The sequence below is a fragment of the Rhea americana genome, unplaced genomic scaffold, assembly GCF_003343005.1.
Source record: "Rhea americana isolate MKP2758 unplaced genomic scaffold, rheAme1 scaffold_144, whole genome shotgun sequence".
Taxonomy (NCBI): domain Eukaryota; kingdom Metazoa; phylum Chordata; class Aves; order Rheiformes; family Rheidae; genus Rhea; species Rhea americana.
In genome coordinates, this window is record NW_028185528.1 from 1,275,181 (window position 1) to 1,290,492 (window position 15,312).

At 37.0% G+C, this 15,312-nt stretch overlaps 1 protein-coding gene across 1 annotated transcript in view; it reads left to right on the forward strand.

Moving 5' to 3' along the window:
• Positions 1-15,312, forward strand: part of VAV3 (vav guanine nucleotide exchange factor 3) — a 169,471-nt gene that overhangs the window by 69,774 nt on the left and 84,385 nt on the right. Inside the window, exons 6-15 of the mRNA XM_085299070.1 lie at positions 944-1,036; positions 1,136-1,204; positions 4,442-4,545; positions 6,601-6,700; positions 8,427-8,522; positions 10,152-10,220; positions 12,746-12,832; positions 13,242-13,327; positions 13,670-13,802; positions 14,129-14,238. Coding sequence (XP_085155196.1) covers positions 944-1,036; positions 1,136-1,204; positions 4,442-4,545; positions 6,601-6,700; positions 8,427-8,522; positions 10,152-10,220; positions 12,746-12,832; positions 13,242-13,327; positions 13,670-13,802; positions 14,129-14,238 — 947 coding nt within the window. The remainder of the gene's footprint in view (positions 1-943; positions 1,037-1,135; positions 1,205-4,441; positions 4,546-6,600; positions 6,701-8,426; positions 8,523-10,151; positions 10,221-12,745; positions 12,833-13,241; positions 13,328-13,669; positions 13,803-14,128; positions 14,239-15,312) is intronic.

Consider the following 15,312-nt stretch of genomic DNA (forward strand, 5'->3'; position numbering starts at 1 on the left):
GTTTTTTTCACTTACTTACGCGTTATTTCTCTCTTTTTCCTCTCTCCTTTTGTCATACTCAAATTCCAGAAGTTTGTGGTATAGAYAGAAAACTGTTACATTAGTAATTATTGCCAAAAGTGCCTATGGAAATGATCTGTTTGTGTTAGATGAACACAAAGAAGTAAATTCTGTTAAGGCCAATCCTTGGATTTCATTCGCATGACTTATGAGTTGGTGCTCAACAAAAGCAAAAATGTTACAATTGAAWTTCAACTTCTATCGGATATAAAAAACTTTTATATTGATGCAAATACTGCAGTTAGTTTGAAGACTAGTTTGAGCTCACAAAGGAAAAGATAAGATATAACTAAAAGCCAAAATGATCTAAAGTTTAAGCACTTTATTGAAAATATGTGCAAGGGCTGATCTTCAAGAGGTCCTTACATTTCCTGATTCAAGACAGCTTCATGTTGTGTCCTAAGATAAAGCRCCCCTTGTGAACTCAGAGGAAAAACTGTAAATAAGGATAGGGATTAGATTGAATCCAATATTTATGGCAATGCAAAGTTACTTACAGGAGTTAGTCCCATTAAGTTTAATGGAATTATTAACTGCTCAGTGTTTTAAATAAGATTTCCTAATCTGGATCTAAATTGAATGTGACTTTATACTTCAGCTTCAAAAGTATGTTTAGAGAGTTAAGATTTTTATACCTAAACATTAACTGCTCATAATATTCTGTTAATGCTGAATTTTGGTAAAACTCATACAGTCATCAGCTAATTGGACAATAAAAAAAAAACTTGGTAATTGCTACTGTCTTTGGAAGCTGCAGTATKCAAAAAACAAAAATTTCAGGAAGCAGTTATTGTCCTAATTGCTTGATTTTAAACAAATAAATACATTTGTTATCCATTATGTACCTAATAACGACTTAAACTTGACTTCATTGTAATTGCAGAAGTGTACTGAAAATGACATAAGAAGCTGTTGTCTTGCTGAAATAAAGCAAACTGAAGAGAAATATACTGAAACACTGGAATCAATAGAGAAAGTAAGATACTATTCACTTAGAGTTGTTATTTATATATTTTATTATTTAYGATCTAGAAAATATAATGACACAGTAAATGTATTTTTTTTTTCCTGGCAGTTTTTCATGGTGCCATTGAAAAGGTTTTTGTCAGCGTCAGAGTTTGATACTGTTTTCATCAATATTCCTGTAAGTAATTGCATATTTAGTGAAAAGTTGTAAGGTTCATACCCAGGTACCGTTTTTGTGTCAGATGCTATTGCACAAACTGATTATTTGAAATAAGGTGCACAATTTCTCACAAAGCATTTGTGTAGGTATTAGGGTGCTTAATGAAAAACGACTTGCATAATATTTCTGTCTTTTTTTTTAAATTTTTCCTGTTTGAAAAATAGGATAAGAGAAATACTGCTAGGCAGGAAATGAGTGCTTATAAACTGGAGTATCTTTGACTCATTAGGTAGCTAGTTTGTAGAAGTTGGATTGTTTTTTTAAAATATGGCAGTATTTTAGTGACTGTTAAGTTGCCTCAATGTTGAGTGGTACTTTTAGTAGGAAATCTATAGATACTGTTCAAATCCTGATATCTAGGCTGTATATGTCATAATTGAAGGTATTCTAAAGTTAAGATAACTTATTTCATAAAAGGTTTTCTGCTAAAGCTCTATCTAGGAGAACTTCTATTTAAATAAAATCTGTTAATTTTTCTGTAATTATTATTTTACCCCATTACAAGTGTGGCTTGTGGAGCAGTTCAACCTACAGAACCTTTATAGGCTGTAAAAGACCATTTCTTGGGCAGATCTCGTAGCCTGTCAAGGCCGCACGAAGTGTCAGAATTTCGCGTATTACCTTTATTTATTTGGTGCCGTTAGGCAATGGAAGCACAGAGCAGCCTCCTTTGCCCCATCAGGCTGTCAGAGGTGGGAGCCTGGAGCAGTGTTCGTGCCAACCCTTGCATGCTTCCTTCCAGGGTTTCCAGAGGCAGGCAGAAGGCAGGGACTCTGAGGATGACCAGAGTGCCTGCCTCCAGGGAGGTGGGCATGGGGCTGGCCCCACGGGTGAGCTCCACAGGGACCCTGTGCCATTATGGGCCTCTCTGTGSACAAGGCTTTGGGAACTCGATGCGTAGGGACAGATTTGAGTCTCTTTCTGAATACCCAGAGCCAGATCCTCTGCTTGGGGTTAGCTTTTAGTTACTCTGCTAGCACCAATCTGACTGAAACTAAATTAAGACAGCTGGATTAAAATAATAGATTACAGGATGATACCTGATGTCTTGTCRTATTTGTCCTTCTTTCACCTTGACCATCGAAATCTCCTTTGCTGCAATTTCCTCTTTGAATTTTAGTCCGAAATACTCGCACAGATACCTATAACCTAATTATAAATCTTAGTTTGTTGACTGTCTTTAGAGATCCTTTTGCTTTCCAAAACAATTTTACATTCTATCCTACATTAGTGTTTCTTACTCATTGTAAATAAAGTTTCTTTCCAAAACTCAGTGTGCCTGGGCATGCTGACTTATGTGCATTTAAAGACCTAAAGCCAGCCAATGTGAAACACTACACGGGGGTCTGTGTTTCACACAAAGTAAGAGGTCAGTYGACTCATTAAAAAAGTGTTAGGGCATCAGATAAGAGAAATAAAGAGAACAAAAATTGTTCTTTTGAAATGAGCAGGATGTACTCAATTGCTATATATTTAGGATGTTTTACTTTGCTTTCTATTGTCAGCATTCAGTAGTCTTCTGTTACAAGCGGGTGCTTATTTCTGACTCTATAACCTTTCGTAGGCTTCCAAAAACATCAAAAGAAATGTAGCGCTTGCCTTGGCCAAAAATATGTGCAAAGATTTTGTCTGCTCAGACCTTGGCTCTGCGGCAGTTACTCAGCAGGAAGGCTGGAGGGCAGTGGAAGCTCATTTTAAACTAAAAATAACTTACACAAAGATATGCAGCAAACTGGGATGTGGAGAGCAAATGTAGCTGTCTTTTATAACAGGATGGGTTTGCCTCTTTCAAGGAGTTGTGGTGAAGCATGGGCACTGTATAGTGATATTATATTCTGTATGTAGATTGACAGATGTCTGCTRGACAAAATTACCTGCTGATATTAAGAAGTGCTTTATTGCTAAGAAAAAACCCCAGCTCACCAGCCTAAAAATAATGCATTTCATGAGGGCTCATAGATCAGAATTTGAAGTTCAGTCCTAGGACATATATGGCTCTATGTGTGTCTGTGTCTATGCATGCATGTCCATAGGTGCATGCAAAAATACATATGTGTGTGTATATGTATTGAGACATGCATATATACAAACACAGGCATATAGAGGGAAAGAGAGATGGATGTAACATAACTGATACTGAAGTACTGAAGCTTTTATTATTTTTTAATGATGCTTAATGTTTTAAACTAAACTGATGCAAGTGTTTTCATTGGAGACAAAAGCTCGGAAAAGATTCTATTCCCATAACACTCAGCTATTGTTTGGCAATTGTTTAGTTGAGTCTCTGTGCGCTCTTGAAAACATGCTCCTATAATATATTAATTTGGAAGCATTTCTGTAATAATGTCTGTATATACTGCAACTTAAAATTCTGAGGATGTGGTCATACAGTTGTTAGCAACTGAATTTGATCTGTTTTAAGAAATTTTTGTTCTTGCAGCTGGGATGTGATAACTGACCTTATGTATATTCTTACTTTTTATTTGTGTGAAGTGAAACGCCTTCACCTAATTCACTACTGAATGTTAAATATTATTTTTGTAATATATCATTTCCTGTATTAAACCATCTTCAGTGGCTTTTTTCAACGAAGTCCTGTATCTTTCATTGCGGTACAGCACTGTACAGCGCTTACGAGCGGTTATTCTGATTCACTGAGGTGAATCCTATTCTAACTTAATTTCTTGGTACTTCTCTGACAGTACCCATGCTGATGGGTACTGATGTAAGGCTGATGTAATCACTCCTTTTTCTCAGCCTGCTGTATTGGGAAACTCATTATGGTTGCAGTTAACTTAGCACTAGAACATCACTAATTGACCAATGTAATGTACAAAACTAATTTTTCACAGCTCAGGGACATGAATCATTACTTTATCTTGTCGCTAAAGTATTTACTTGACTGACTTCATTTTAAAATTATCATTATAMAATGAAGATGAATTAATAGTGAATGTTCCAAGCTGGAATAAATTAGTCTTTAATAAGTAGTTCTTTAGTAGTTCAGTTTCTCTTGTCTCACTGTATGGAAGATGTGGCAAATCTTGAAATTAGGTTCTACTCATAAATGATCTGTTTTCTAACTTACTGAAATTGATGGGCCTAGCATGAAATCAAAGTCTTTGTAGCTCCATTTATTATTATTGGTTTTTTTTTAAACAAACCTTCTTCCCTCCCCCAATTACTGTTTTCAAGGATTTGGTGAAAATTCACAGAAGTCTAACACAGGATATCAATGATTCCATTGTTAACAAAAATGATCAGAACCTGTATCAGATTTTTATTAACTACAAGGAAAGGTAAGATTTATATAGAAACTTTTGTTACTCTTTTGTGTTAATCTACACAGTCTGTTAAAGTATTTCACTATTCCTATTTTATTTGGTGAATATTTCTAAAGTAGAATAAAATTATATATATAAAATTATTGTCAGTGTATWTATGAAGTTAATGTTTGACTGGTGTTTTGAATTTGGTAGTCAAAAAGTAACATATTGCGGTATRAGCCTTTCCTTTTCCTGTCCCCAGTTTTGGCAATATTGTTGTGTAGACAGGTAATACCTGTATTATGAATAAAACTAAATAGCTTATTTTGCACTGCATTCTTTTCCATGCAAATTATCCCAGATATTTTATGGTATGTACCCACATATTTAATAGAGTTGTTTAACAGGTAAAATATTTTAAGAAAGGAAGAGAGGTAAAATAAGAGAAGGATGTGTTTTAAGGCCATTCCAGATAAAAGAAAACAGAAGAGGTGATGACTTGAGAGAAAGCAGAGGGGAGAAGAGACCGAGGGCCTTCCTGTGTGCGGCTGTAGAGGGTGCGACGGTAATGCGTACACACTCCGCCTTCCAGCAGCGAGAGCCCRGGAAGCTCCTAACAGGGTGGCCGTGGCAGCAGGCCCTGCCCTGTAGGCCAGCTGCCAGGTTTTTTACCCACCTTTTCAGACTGTTCTCTTCTACCAACACTGAGCAGCTGTTGGACTGTGTGGATGAACTGACCTGCCTGTGATGCTTAGCTGTGAAACAGTTGCACCGTGGACTGCAGTGCTGACCTACCTTGAAGTAGTTCTTGGATCATGGTTAAAAATGAGGTTCCTCCTGGGACTGGAGTGGACAAGAACTGTGGGAGCTAATTGGGCTTGCTTGAGGGTGATGGGGAATGAGGACTGTTGCAGTAATGATGGGCTTGTGACAAATTGGGCAGCAGCATCTGGAAAATGTTAGACAGGAGAGTTGTTTTCAAGGGAGGAGGCTGTCCCAGGCTGCCAGTAAACAGTTTTGCCTTTGGAGGCCCTCTGTCTAAGCTTTTATGTCAGAACAGGACATAGTTATTTCCTGGGTTATTAGACTGTCTCATGCTGCAGCAGGGAATTAGAGGGCAAGAAGTTGTTCTGGATAATGTGTGTTTTTCAAAAGTAGCTCTGAGATGTGTGCTTAAAGGGGGAACAAAGGAAACTGAGAAGAAACCTGAAGTTTGTTTGTTATACAGAAGAGAAACAGATGGAGGGAAATTTAGCACCTTAGAATGTAATTATTAGAAATAATCAAAATTTGTAAATTTTGTTAAATCACTAGCTCCAATAGTGGGGAAAAAAGAATAAGGAAAAGATGAATGGTAAAGACTTAGTAAAGGAAAAAGAAGTTCCCCCTCCCCCAACAGAAAGCTCGTAGAACCCAGAAAAAGAGATACAAAAAGAGTCATCTCAAGAAATATATGAAAATGTGAAAGGAAACAGAGTTCTTTGCAATGGGATTAACAGAAAGAAGCACTTCAAATAAGAGTAAGAAACTCCTGATTATAAGAACAGGCTCTTTCAAGAGGCATTGCTTCTCTTTGACAGCTGTTGAAAATTTCTGGAGTTTATGTACACTGACAATTACTTTAACCTGACAGCTCACAAGATACAACCTGGAAGAAGCTATTGGAGAAAGAGCAGTTTGGAAAACCTACAGTTTCTTTAAAAAAGGACACYTGTAATTAACCTTGCTATTAAGCCTATTTTACAGAATTTATTTGTAACATCCTTTGAAATCTGTGGTGTTTTTAAATACTACAAACTGTTGTACTGTTAAACAGCAGTTATGCTTTTTGTAGCTTGAGTCCTTATCAGAACGTRTACATGTGAATATTAAAGCAAATTGCAATGATTTTAAAGCATTTTGAAGGTAGCTCAATACTGTATTTTCCCTGAATACTTTTTCCTGTTCTTCTGGTGCCCATTGAAATATGTGGCTTTCAGTTCTAATTGAAAGAGTGTTACCAGTCTGTTTATGAAACATGATCAAGGATTGTTCTTAAAGCAAATATGCAAATATTCTCTTCGTTCTTTTTTTCTTGCTTTGATTTAGATTGGTCATTTATGGACAGTACTGCAGTCAAGTGGAGATAGCGATATCGTGCTTAGACAACATCTCTAAGACGAAAGAAGATGTTAAGTTGAAGTTGGAGGTATCAATATTTTCCAAATACATATGTATACACAACACATATATAGGCGTACACGTGTATGTATAAATATGCCCTGCTTTCATCCAGGTCAAAATCCTTATGACAAAATGCTAGCTAGAYTGACATGTGAATGTGTTCTCTTTTTCATGTTTTGGAGCCTATGATCAAATGAATGTATGAGTTTGAGGTGCAGAGTCTCAGATTCTGTCCCAGTGAAGTGAATGGAGTTTTGCCACTGATATCAGTAGTGTTAGGATTTATTTTAAGGTAGTAAGTATCAGTGAGGCCCTCTGTCATGACGTCTCAGTTGAGACCAGAACTAGTCCAGTGTGGTGATTTGGGACAGATTGTGTCCTTCTGCACATATACTGATATTGAAGCTCTGTTTTGTCGAGAGCAATCCCCAAAATTACGATGCTTTCTGAGGCTTCCCTTTAGAGCACTGTGACACTCTTTTTTTAATGTTTTTTCTGGCTCTGGGATTGGAAGGCAATGAGGGGACCAGCACAGCTGGAGGCACAGTATAGTGGTCGCAGGTATTAGTGGGGGCATGGATGTGTAGAATGGGAACTGATCTTATAACACARTCTGTAGATTTTAGGTTTCCTCGTTGTTGTTACTTCAGGTCAATAAGCTTCCCCATTCTCTGTTCCACTCTGGAAAGGACGGATGGCTTGCAGCCTTGCTATGGAGCTGCTATAGGTGCTGACTGAGGAGACTACCTTAAAGGTGCAGAGTGGTTCAGAATAGAAGGGACCTCCAGGTTGAGTGAACCCTGTCCCACAACCTCTCTTTGCAGGGTCTCATGGATTTTGTTCTCTGCCAAGACCCTGGGTCCTGTCCTACAGAGCTGCTCCTCAGCCAGCCAGTCCCCAGGCTGTACTACAGGAAGGGGTAGTGTGTCCCCAGTGCAGGACTTTGCTGTTGTCTTTTTTGATTTCATGAAGTTCCTCCTTGGACCTGCCCTCAAGTGTTTCRCCTGCATCCCCCCTGTCTGGTGGTATCTTCAGGCTTGATACAGGTGCTATCCATCTCCTCCTCTGTGCCTCTGATGAACAATTAGTCACTGCTCTTTGAGTGTGTTGATCTAGCCATTTTTTTTGCCCAGCTAGATGTAAAGATCCACATCCCAATCTGTATATAAGGGTGCTGTGAGAGACTATATTGAAAGCCTTGCAAAAATCAAGGTGTGCATTCCCCACTCACCCACAGATCTGGTCATTTCATCACAGAAAGCAGTCAAGTAGGTCAGGTGTGATTTTACCTATCACAAATCTSTGCTGACTATTCCCAATCACCACCACCTTCACTGGTCCAGAAATGGCTTACAAGACCTGCTTCGTAGTTTTTTCCAGGAGCTGAAGTGAGACTGATGGACCTGTAGTTTTCAAGATTCTCYTTTGCCCTTTTGAAGAAAGCTGTAACGTTTCCATTCTTTGCTGTGCTTTTAGACAATGCCTGATTTAGTTCTATAGAACACGTAATTTCCATTGTTTTCCTATGGTATTTATTTCGTGCTCGTGCTGCTGAAATACATGAGAAAAAGTAACTAGACTCRGTTGTCTTTTTAGCTCAGGTGCTGTTGCTATATTGCTTATTTTTTTCCATTTCTATATCTTATGTTTAATATAATTGCTTGGCCAATATATCGTTTTTACTTTTCATGTATATCATTCTGAATACTTGCATCTTCTGACTTTTTCACTTTAAACTTTCCTTGAACTAGGAATGTTCCAAGAGGGCCAATAATGGGAAGTTTACATTGCGGGATCTCTTAGTGGTTCCAATGCAGAGAGTGCTAAAATATCACCTACTGCTCCAGGTATTTTGTTTTTGAAGTTATAGAGGTCTGAGAACAGAAATGTGGTGGCTTATCATCGGTGCAATATTAAAATGAGGGTTTAAAGCCTTTATCAAAGGGAGGTGATTGATATTTCCATAGATCTGAAGCTGATTTGTTATGAAATAATATCCAATCGAGTGTGGCTTTCTTAGTGGAGTTCATGCCTCAGACCTGAAACACATCTGGGAAGAACAAACAAACCACAGTTGCTTCCCCAGCATCCGAACGTTTTCATTTTTCGTATTTTAAAAATTGTTAGCAGAGTCAAACTMTAATTATGGTATTTTGAAATGTGGACCCGCCCCCAAAAGAGGAAGCTGAACAATACTTACTGCACACTTTTAARTATGCATCCTTGCTGTCATAAATTATGATAGTCATATTTATTTTGAAATACTTCTTATTATAACCCACAAAACGTTAGCTTTCACAGTTAGTCCTATAATAAGGGTGGAGAGTCTTATAAATTTAATTTGATAGCTGTGCCAGGAGACTCATTAGTTCAGCTGCAAAGAAATATATTACTACATTAGACTGTCAACCCTGCTGATGCTTGTAAAATGTCATTTTAAAAAGAGTTACTACTTGTATGTGAAGCATAATTTTGACTCAGCAAAGCAATATACATTCTGTATGTTAAATTTTTTGAAATATTTCTATAAATGTGAGTCATCAGTATTTTGATCAATGGAAAAAAYGAAATGAGTAGTAGAGCTACTTTAAAAAAAACTTACGAGATCTGAATCACAATTTTATAATCAACCTGTATCCTATGAAAGGATATGTAATGTGTCAGTATACTGTAATGCCTGGAATTACAAAAAAGTAAGTTTGTAAACTCAGACAAATATTTAACAGATGAAAGGAAAAATACAATAAAATTGTTAGAGTTGTAAAGTGAAGTCCAAATACTTATTCTTTAATTTTGTAGGATTTAAGAAGTTGTTATATTAGCTGAAATGTATAATTATCTTCTCAGTTTATAAATAAATAAAACCTGTTTCCCTAAGAAGTTGCTTTTCCATGTCAGAAAAACAGAAAAGCTCTTTTACTTTTCCATACAGRAAGTGGCTAAAAGAATTCTTTCAACATTCGCATGTGATTTAAATACGTCTGAGTCAGCTTTATCGTACGCTTAATGAGACAGTGACTTGTTTTACATAGTTGTGCAGTTCAGCTGACGTTTTATTGCCAGCATTCATTCCTCTCTGCAGACAAATACATGCTTTGCAATAGGATTGTATGCTGTATAGTAATGTGCAGATGAACTCAAGTGTTTACCTGTGCTGTCAACACACATACAGTAAAGATCTGATTGGCAAGTTTTAAGTGCTAGACAGGCTGGCTTTTAATGATTTTTCATTAACAGCTAAAATCAGTCTTCAGGCTGTGTCACAGTCATGYTTGAACACTTGTTGATTATCTGTTTGCAGTAGTCCCTAGTAAACTATAGGCACTATAGGTCACTGTAGGGAAGAAAATGTGAATTCTTGGGCTGTGCTCTCTTTTTAAGGTGAAATTGGCAWTTTTTTTGTGGGTGAGCAATAGTAACTTCAATTTATAAAATGGCAGCTGATGGGTGAAAAGTTGTAACTACTCTGTCAACAGGAGCTGGTAAAACATACTACTGATTCTGTGGAGAAGGCAAATCTAAAACTGGCACTAGATGCAATGAAGGTAAGTATTTGTGACAGTTATTTATATCTATACTGCTAGTTAAAATGGTAGTTCACTAGTATATTTCATGGCGAAAATGACTTCTGTTCACAACAGATCAGTTTTCCTAGTTCACTGTGAGCTTTGTGTGTGCACCAGGGCAAGTATATAGTTGAAGGCTTTGCCTGTGTCTGGGAACAAGGTTAGTAGTTTCTGAGCTGCAGAGTTTCTGAAATGGAGCTGTCCCATTTCTCTTTACTTTGGTGTCAGTTTGCTCTCACATAAAGAGGTGCAAAAGGAGTGCTTCAGTAATGCTGGTTTCATTTCTCCATGATTTAGAATATGTCCATTACTGTAAGTCAATTCTAATCAAGGTCCATGGTTTTCCAGTGAGATGAAGACGGTTACCTTTCTTTACAAGACTTTCTTTTGACTTCTTAGTATGGTTCCTGGGGCTTTGGCCTAGAAAGCAGTAGCATCTTTCCTGAGGTATAGTACTTGTCACTGTACGCTCACCTGCAGGTGGTACAAATGAATGCTCTATAGAATAGCAGTGTTGCTTTATGTGTAAGGTAATATATTATGTATCCCCCTGCACAGTGTAGGAGGAAGCCAACACAGCATAGGCCACATCTTCTACTGTTGCAATCTGTACGGTCCCTGGAAGATGCTGAAGTCAGGCTGGATTAGTTTTGGATCACACAGCCATCTTGTATTATGTCACTGTCTGCCTTGGGTKCCTGCAATACAGACAAGCTCACAAATTAGATTTTTGGCTCCTTTTTTTTGTCATCTGGTACTGTGCAGTGACTGCAGAGAGCTGCTGTGATAATGACAGCAGAATTCTGTAGGAAACAAATCTGTCAGGACCTGAAAGAGCAGCTGTCCTTGCTGCTGTGAAAATGCAGAGCAGGTGCTGGGAATGAGCCTAAGTGCCCTTTTTGCACCTGGTGGGGTTAAAAAGGCTTCCAGTCCAGAAAAAATGAACTTCTTGGCTCCCRGGTAGAGATGCCTGAAGTGGGCATGGCACAGTGTTGTTCCCTAGTGGCGAGCCATACGTGTTGGTTGCTGGAATTGACTAGTATAACTTTTTTCTTTTCTTTAAATACCTTTTACTCCTTTCTTCTTGGGTCCCCTTTCTCTTTTTATTTCTTGTTGTTGGACTGAAAATTAATGAATGGTGAAGAAATCTCTTGCCCAAGAGGCTATGGCGGTTATGTTGTGGCTGACAGGGGACATGACTAGCCAATGAAAGCAAAATAAATGGAATTTACAGAAATTACTAACTCTTATTAAAGCTTGTGCCTGCAGTTGCAAAAGCTACCTACCAGCATTGTTTCCCTCCCAGTTTACTGTATCATCTTATAATAATCTCTGCTGGCACAGTAGAAGTAACCATGCAGCATAGATATGTTGTTTCTAAAGCCCCTGGTGTGTCTGTTAGCCGCTTTTCCCAAAGACTTCATTTTTCTAACAAAGTGGAACGGAGTAATTTTTGCTATCGCCCTGGAAAGAAAATCATAGGAAGGATTATACTGACTGCTTTCTTTTAGCAGCAAGAAAAGAGATCACTTAATTTTTACACCAGCTCATTTAAGACTGTCGTGAATGTCACTTGGATCCATTTGGGAAGCTTGTAGAATGATTTCAGCTTGTAGGATCTCATAAAAGCATCTTAGGAAAAAGTATCCTTTTCCCACCCTCCAAATTTGTGGCCATATTGAAAGATACTGTTAGAACAAGTTGTGAAGATCAGAATACCTTTTTGAACTGCTGCTCTTGGCATCCCTGACCTTACCAATTACCACTCCTGCTCACTCCTAGTCTCTAGCCATAAACAGAGAAGCCCCAGCAAATTGTCACTATTGCTCAAGCATGTTCAGAAGATTTTAAAGGCGTCAGTGAAATGTGTATAGTGTGTGTGTGCTGGTGAAGGGGACAGCAATGATCTCAACCTGTGCTTTCAGGCAGTAGATACCCCATTAAGAGCCCCTTTTAAAATACACTGTGTAATATCTTCTCTTTGCTATACAACAGTAAGAGCAAGATACTACTACTGGGTGGCAGCTTCTCCTCTCCCTCCTTACATACACACAGGCACATAGTATGTTTACACTCTATATGCTGCTTTTGAGCAGCATTATGTATATATTCTGTATGCGTTATCAGCTCTTTATTCTCAGATGTTGGATGTTGTTGAATGCTCTTTCAGACTCTGTGCTACATAAATTAYATTTCTATGTTTTGTCTTGAAAATAAGACATGAACCAAATCCAGAAAAAGTCAGCGTTTATTGCGTGTTTTCCTATCTTTTGTTGCTGAATTTGGGATTGAAAAGATATGAAGAAAGTTGTAAATATGATTTAGAATGTGCAGAGGGCTTTTGCTTTTTATTTAGGCTTACCTACTAGTAGTTCTTGACCATTAAAGACAGTTAAAAWAACTAAGTGTGCAGGTAGGGCAAATACCTTACCAAAGACTGAAATAATACATTAAAGTGGCCTGTTACAGAAAAGCTTTTCTCCCTTTTCCTGTTGAYGCTCTAGGACTTGGCTCAATATGTAAATGAAGTGAAGAGAGATAATGAAACGCTCCGTGAAATTAAACAATTTCAACTATCAATAGAGAATTTGGTATGTGATATTTAACATTTTCCCCYATTTTTTATATGCAGTCATAGTACTCTTGGATATGTGTATTTTTGGTTGGTTTAGAATGGTATGTGTTCAAGCACAGATATTCCTGCTCAATATTTTGGATGTCTGCGTACAGTTAAATGTATTTGTGTGCATAAATATTACAGCTCCTTGTGATTTCAAAATGGGAAAAATTTGCCTCTTGAAAGAGGAAAAATGTCATATGTACTGATGCTCTGTCAAACTTAGTTTACGTGCTAGTGAAATAAGAATATGGGGKTTTTGTTTGTGTGTTTAGTTGTTTAGACCTGAAGAGTCCTTTGGGGGTAAAAGGAGTGGTCCAACCTTGGGTCAACATTTTACCATTTTGGCTATGCTGAGCCATGCATATTCTTTTTGTTTTCAGAACCATTCCCTGTTACAGTATGGAAGACCACAAGGTGATGGGGAAATAAGGATAACTACATTAGACAAACGTGCAAGGCAAGACAGGTGATGGCATGAGTCCTGATGTTCGCTATTAAAATGCCTGCAGAATAAATCTGTCTTYTTAAATCTGTAGTTGGTTCAATGATTCTTGAGAGTACTTTTCCTTTTGCTGCACAATCACAGAGCCTATCAACATTAAGCAAGTAAATTTACAAAGTGATTCACGGCAAGTTAGCCATTGCATTATTGTCTGGGATCATGTAGGTTTCTGTGAACCTCTTGGAAGAATACTTTAAGTGTTTCTTGTTTTGTTATCCAGTATTTTAATTGCCTGTAGCAGATAGAGGGCTTTGGGTGCTGGCTTTCCAAAGTGTTTTTAACCCTTGTTATGTTGTATTTTCATAGGCATATCTTCTTGTTTGATCTAGCTGTAATTGTTTGCAAACGGAGAGGTGATAATTACGAAATGAAGGAAATAATAGATCTTCAGAAATACAAAATTACAAATAACCCCACTACTGATAAAGAAAACAAAAAGGTAAATATTTGTTACTAATTCATGTAAAATATTAGCTTTCAGCAACAATTGCAGGAGTTTAATAAATGTATATAAAATCTTTTTGCAGAGTTTTATGTATTAAACATAAGCTGAATGTTATATGAAATGACTATTTAAGGATTTCAACTTTGCTTATTTTTATATAATTAAAACATTCGAGTAAGCAATTCCCAAGTGAACAGAATTAGACGATAATGTAGTGTCAGTATTTCCAAAATTAGGATTTATATTAAGGAACCTAGAATTGCTGCTTTTTGCATAATTGTTGAGTTGCTGATCTGTGTATTGCTGGTATTTTTATGCAGTGGTCTTATGGCTTCTACCTCATTCATATCCAAGGTCAAAATGGATTAGAAGTTTATTGTAAAACTAAAGATTTGAAGAAAAAGTGGCTTGAACAATTTCAGATGGCCCTGTAAGTATATTTTCATCCAAGTAAAATCACCTTCATCACCAATCTAAGAGTATGCAGCATTGCTTTCATATTTTAAATTTTGATTTTTATACACCTTAGTAAGTTTTGTTTGACTTTGTGAAGACAAAACTTCCCTGAAACTCCTCTTGGAAAAGAAAGAGGGCACTCTAGGCTATGTATTAACTTTTTTAACTTTTGCCTTTACTTCGAAGGTTATTTTCGTAATATAGTCTGAAGCAGCCAGGCGGAATATTGTTTTAGCAATAAATATTTAACATAACAGTGACTTTTCTATAATTTTTGTGTTAGCTAATTGCATTTTTGAGATGATGCTGATGATTTAAGAAAGGGGATGCTGGCTTCTTTCCTAGTGGCTTTTAACTAACTTACTGTTTAGTATTTGGATCAAGTTGTTTGTTTTATTACCTTTGATTTCAAAAGATTGATTTCCTTTGTAAATTTTAAACTAAGAGGCATGACTGTTTTAGACTTCTTGAAAAGTAAGTTGTTCAGATGCAGCACTGCAGATTCCGTTATTGTTGCGCAGCATCAGCTTTACTTCCATTTCTGATTCTTCCTGGAAAGACAAACATGATTATTGACACCTCAAGTATTCTGATTAAATTTAAAATATGTGAATAAAAAAAGCAGATAACAAGGTGATGTTTTCCTTTATTTAAAATATGTGACTAGAGGAGTGAGATACTCCCAGTGAAAATGGAGAGTAAACATTTTTAAAGATTCCTTTAGATGTGATTGTAAAGGAATGTGGTTCGGGAAAAAAGGGGTAAGTGGATTAAAAAGGGCTGATATGAATGACACTCACTTACAGCCTGTGTATATATATTCCTTTAGTTTGATGAGTATTAATAATTTAAGTGAAAATATAAAGAAGAGTTCCAGGTTGGACAGATACTGTGAGATCTTCTATCCAAGGCTCCCATCTTGCTGATTATAGCAAAGACAGAAATGATGTATTTTGGCAGTGATTTCYGAGTAGCACAGAGGGGGATGGAAAGAGACTTTTATTTATATAGGCACAGGAAATTGTACTTTGCTTTTTCCTCTCTTTCT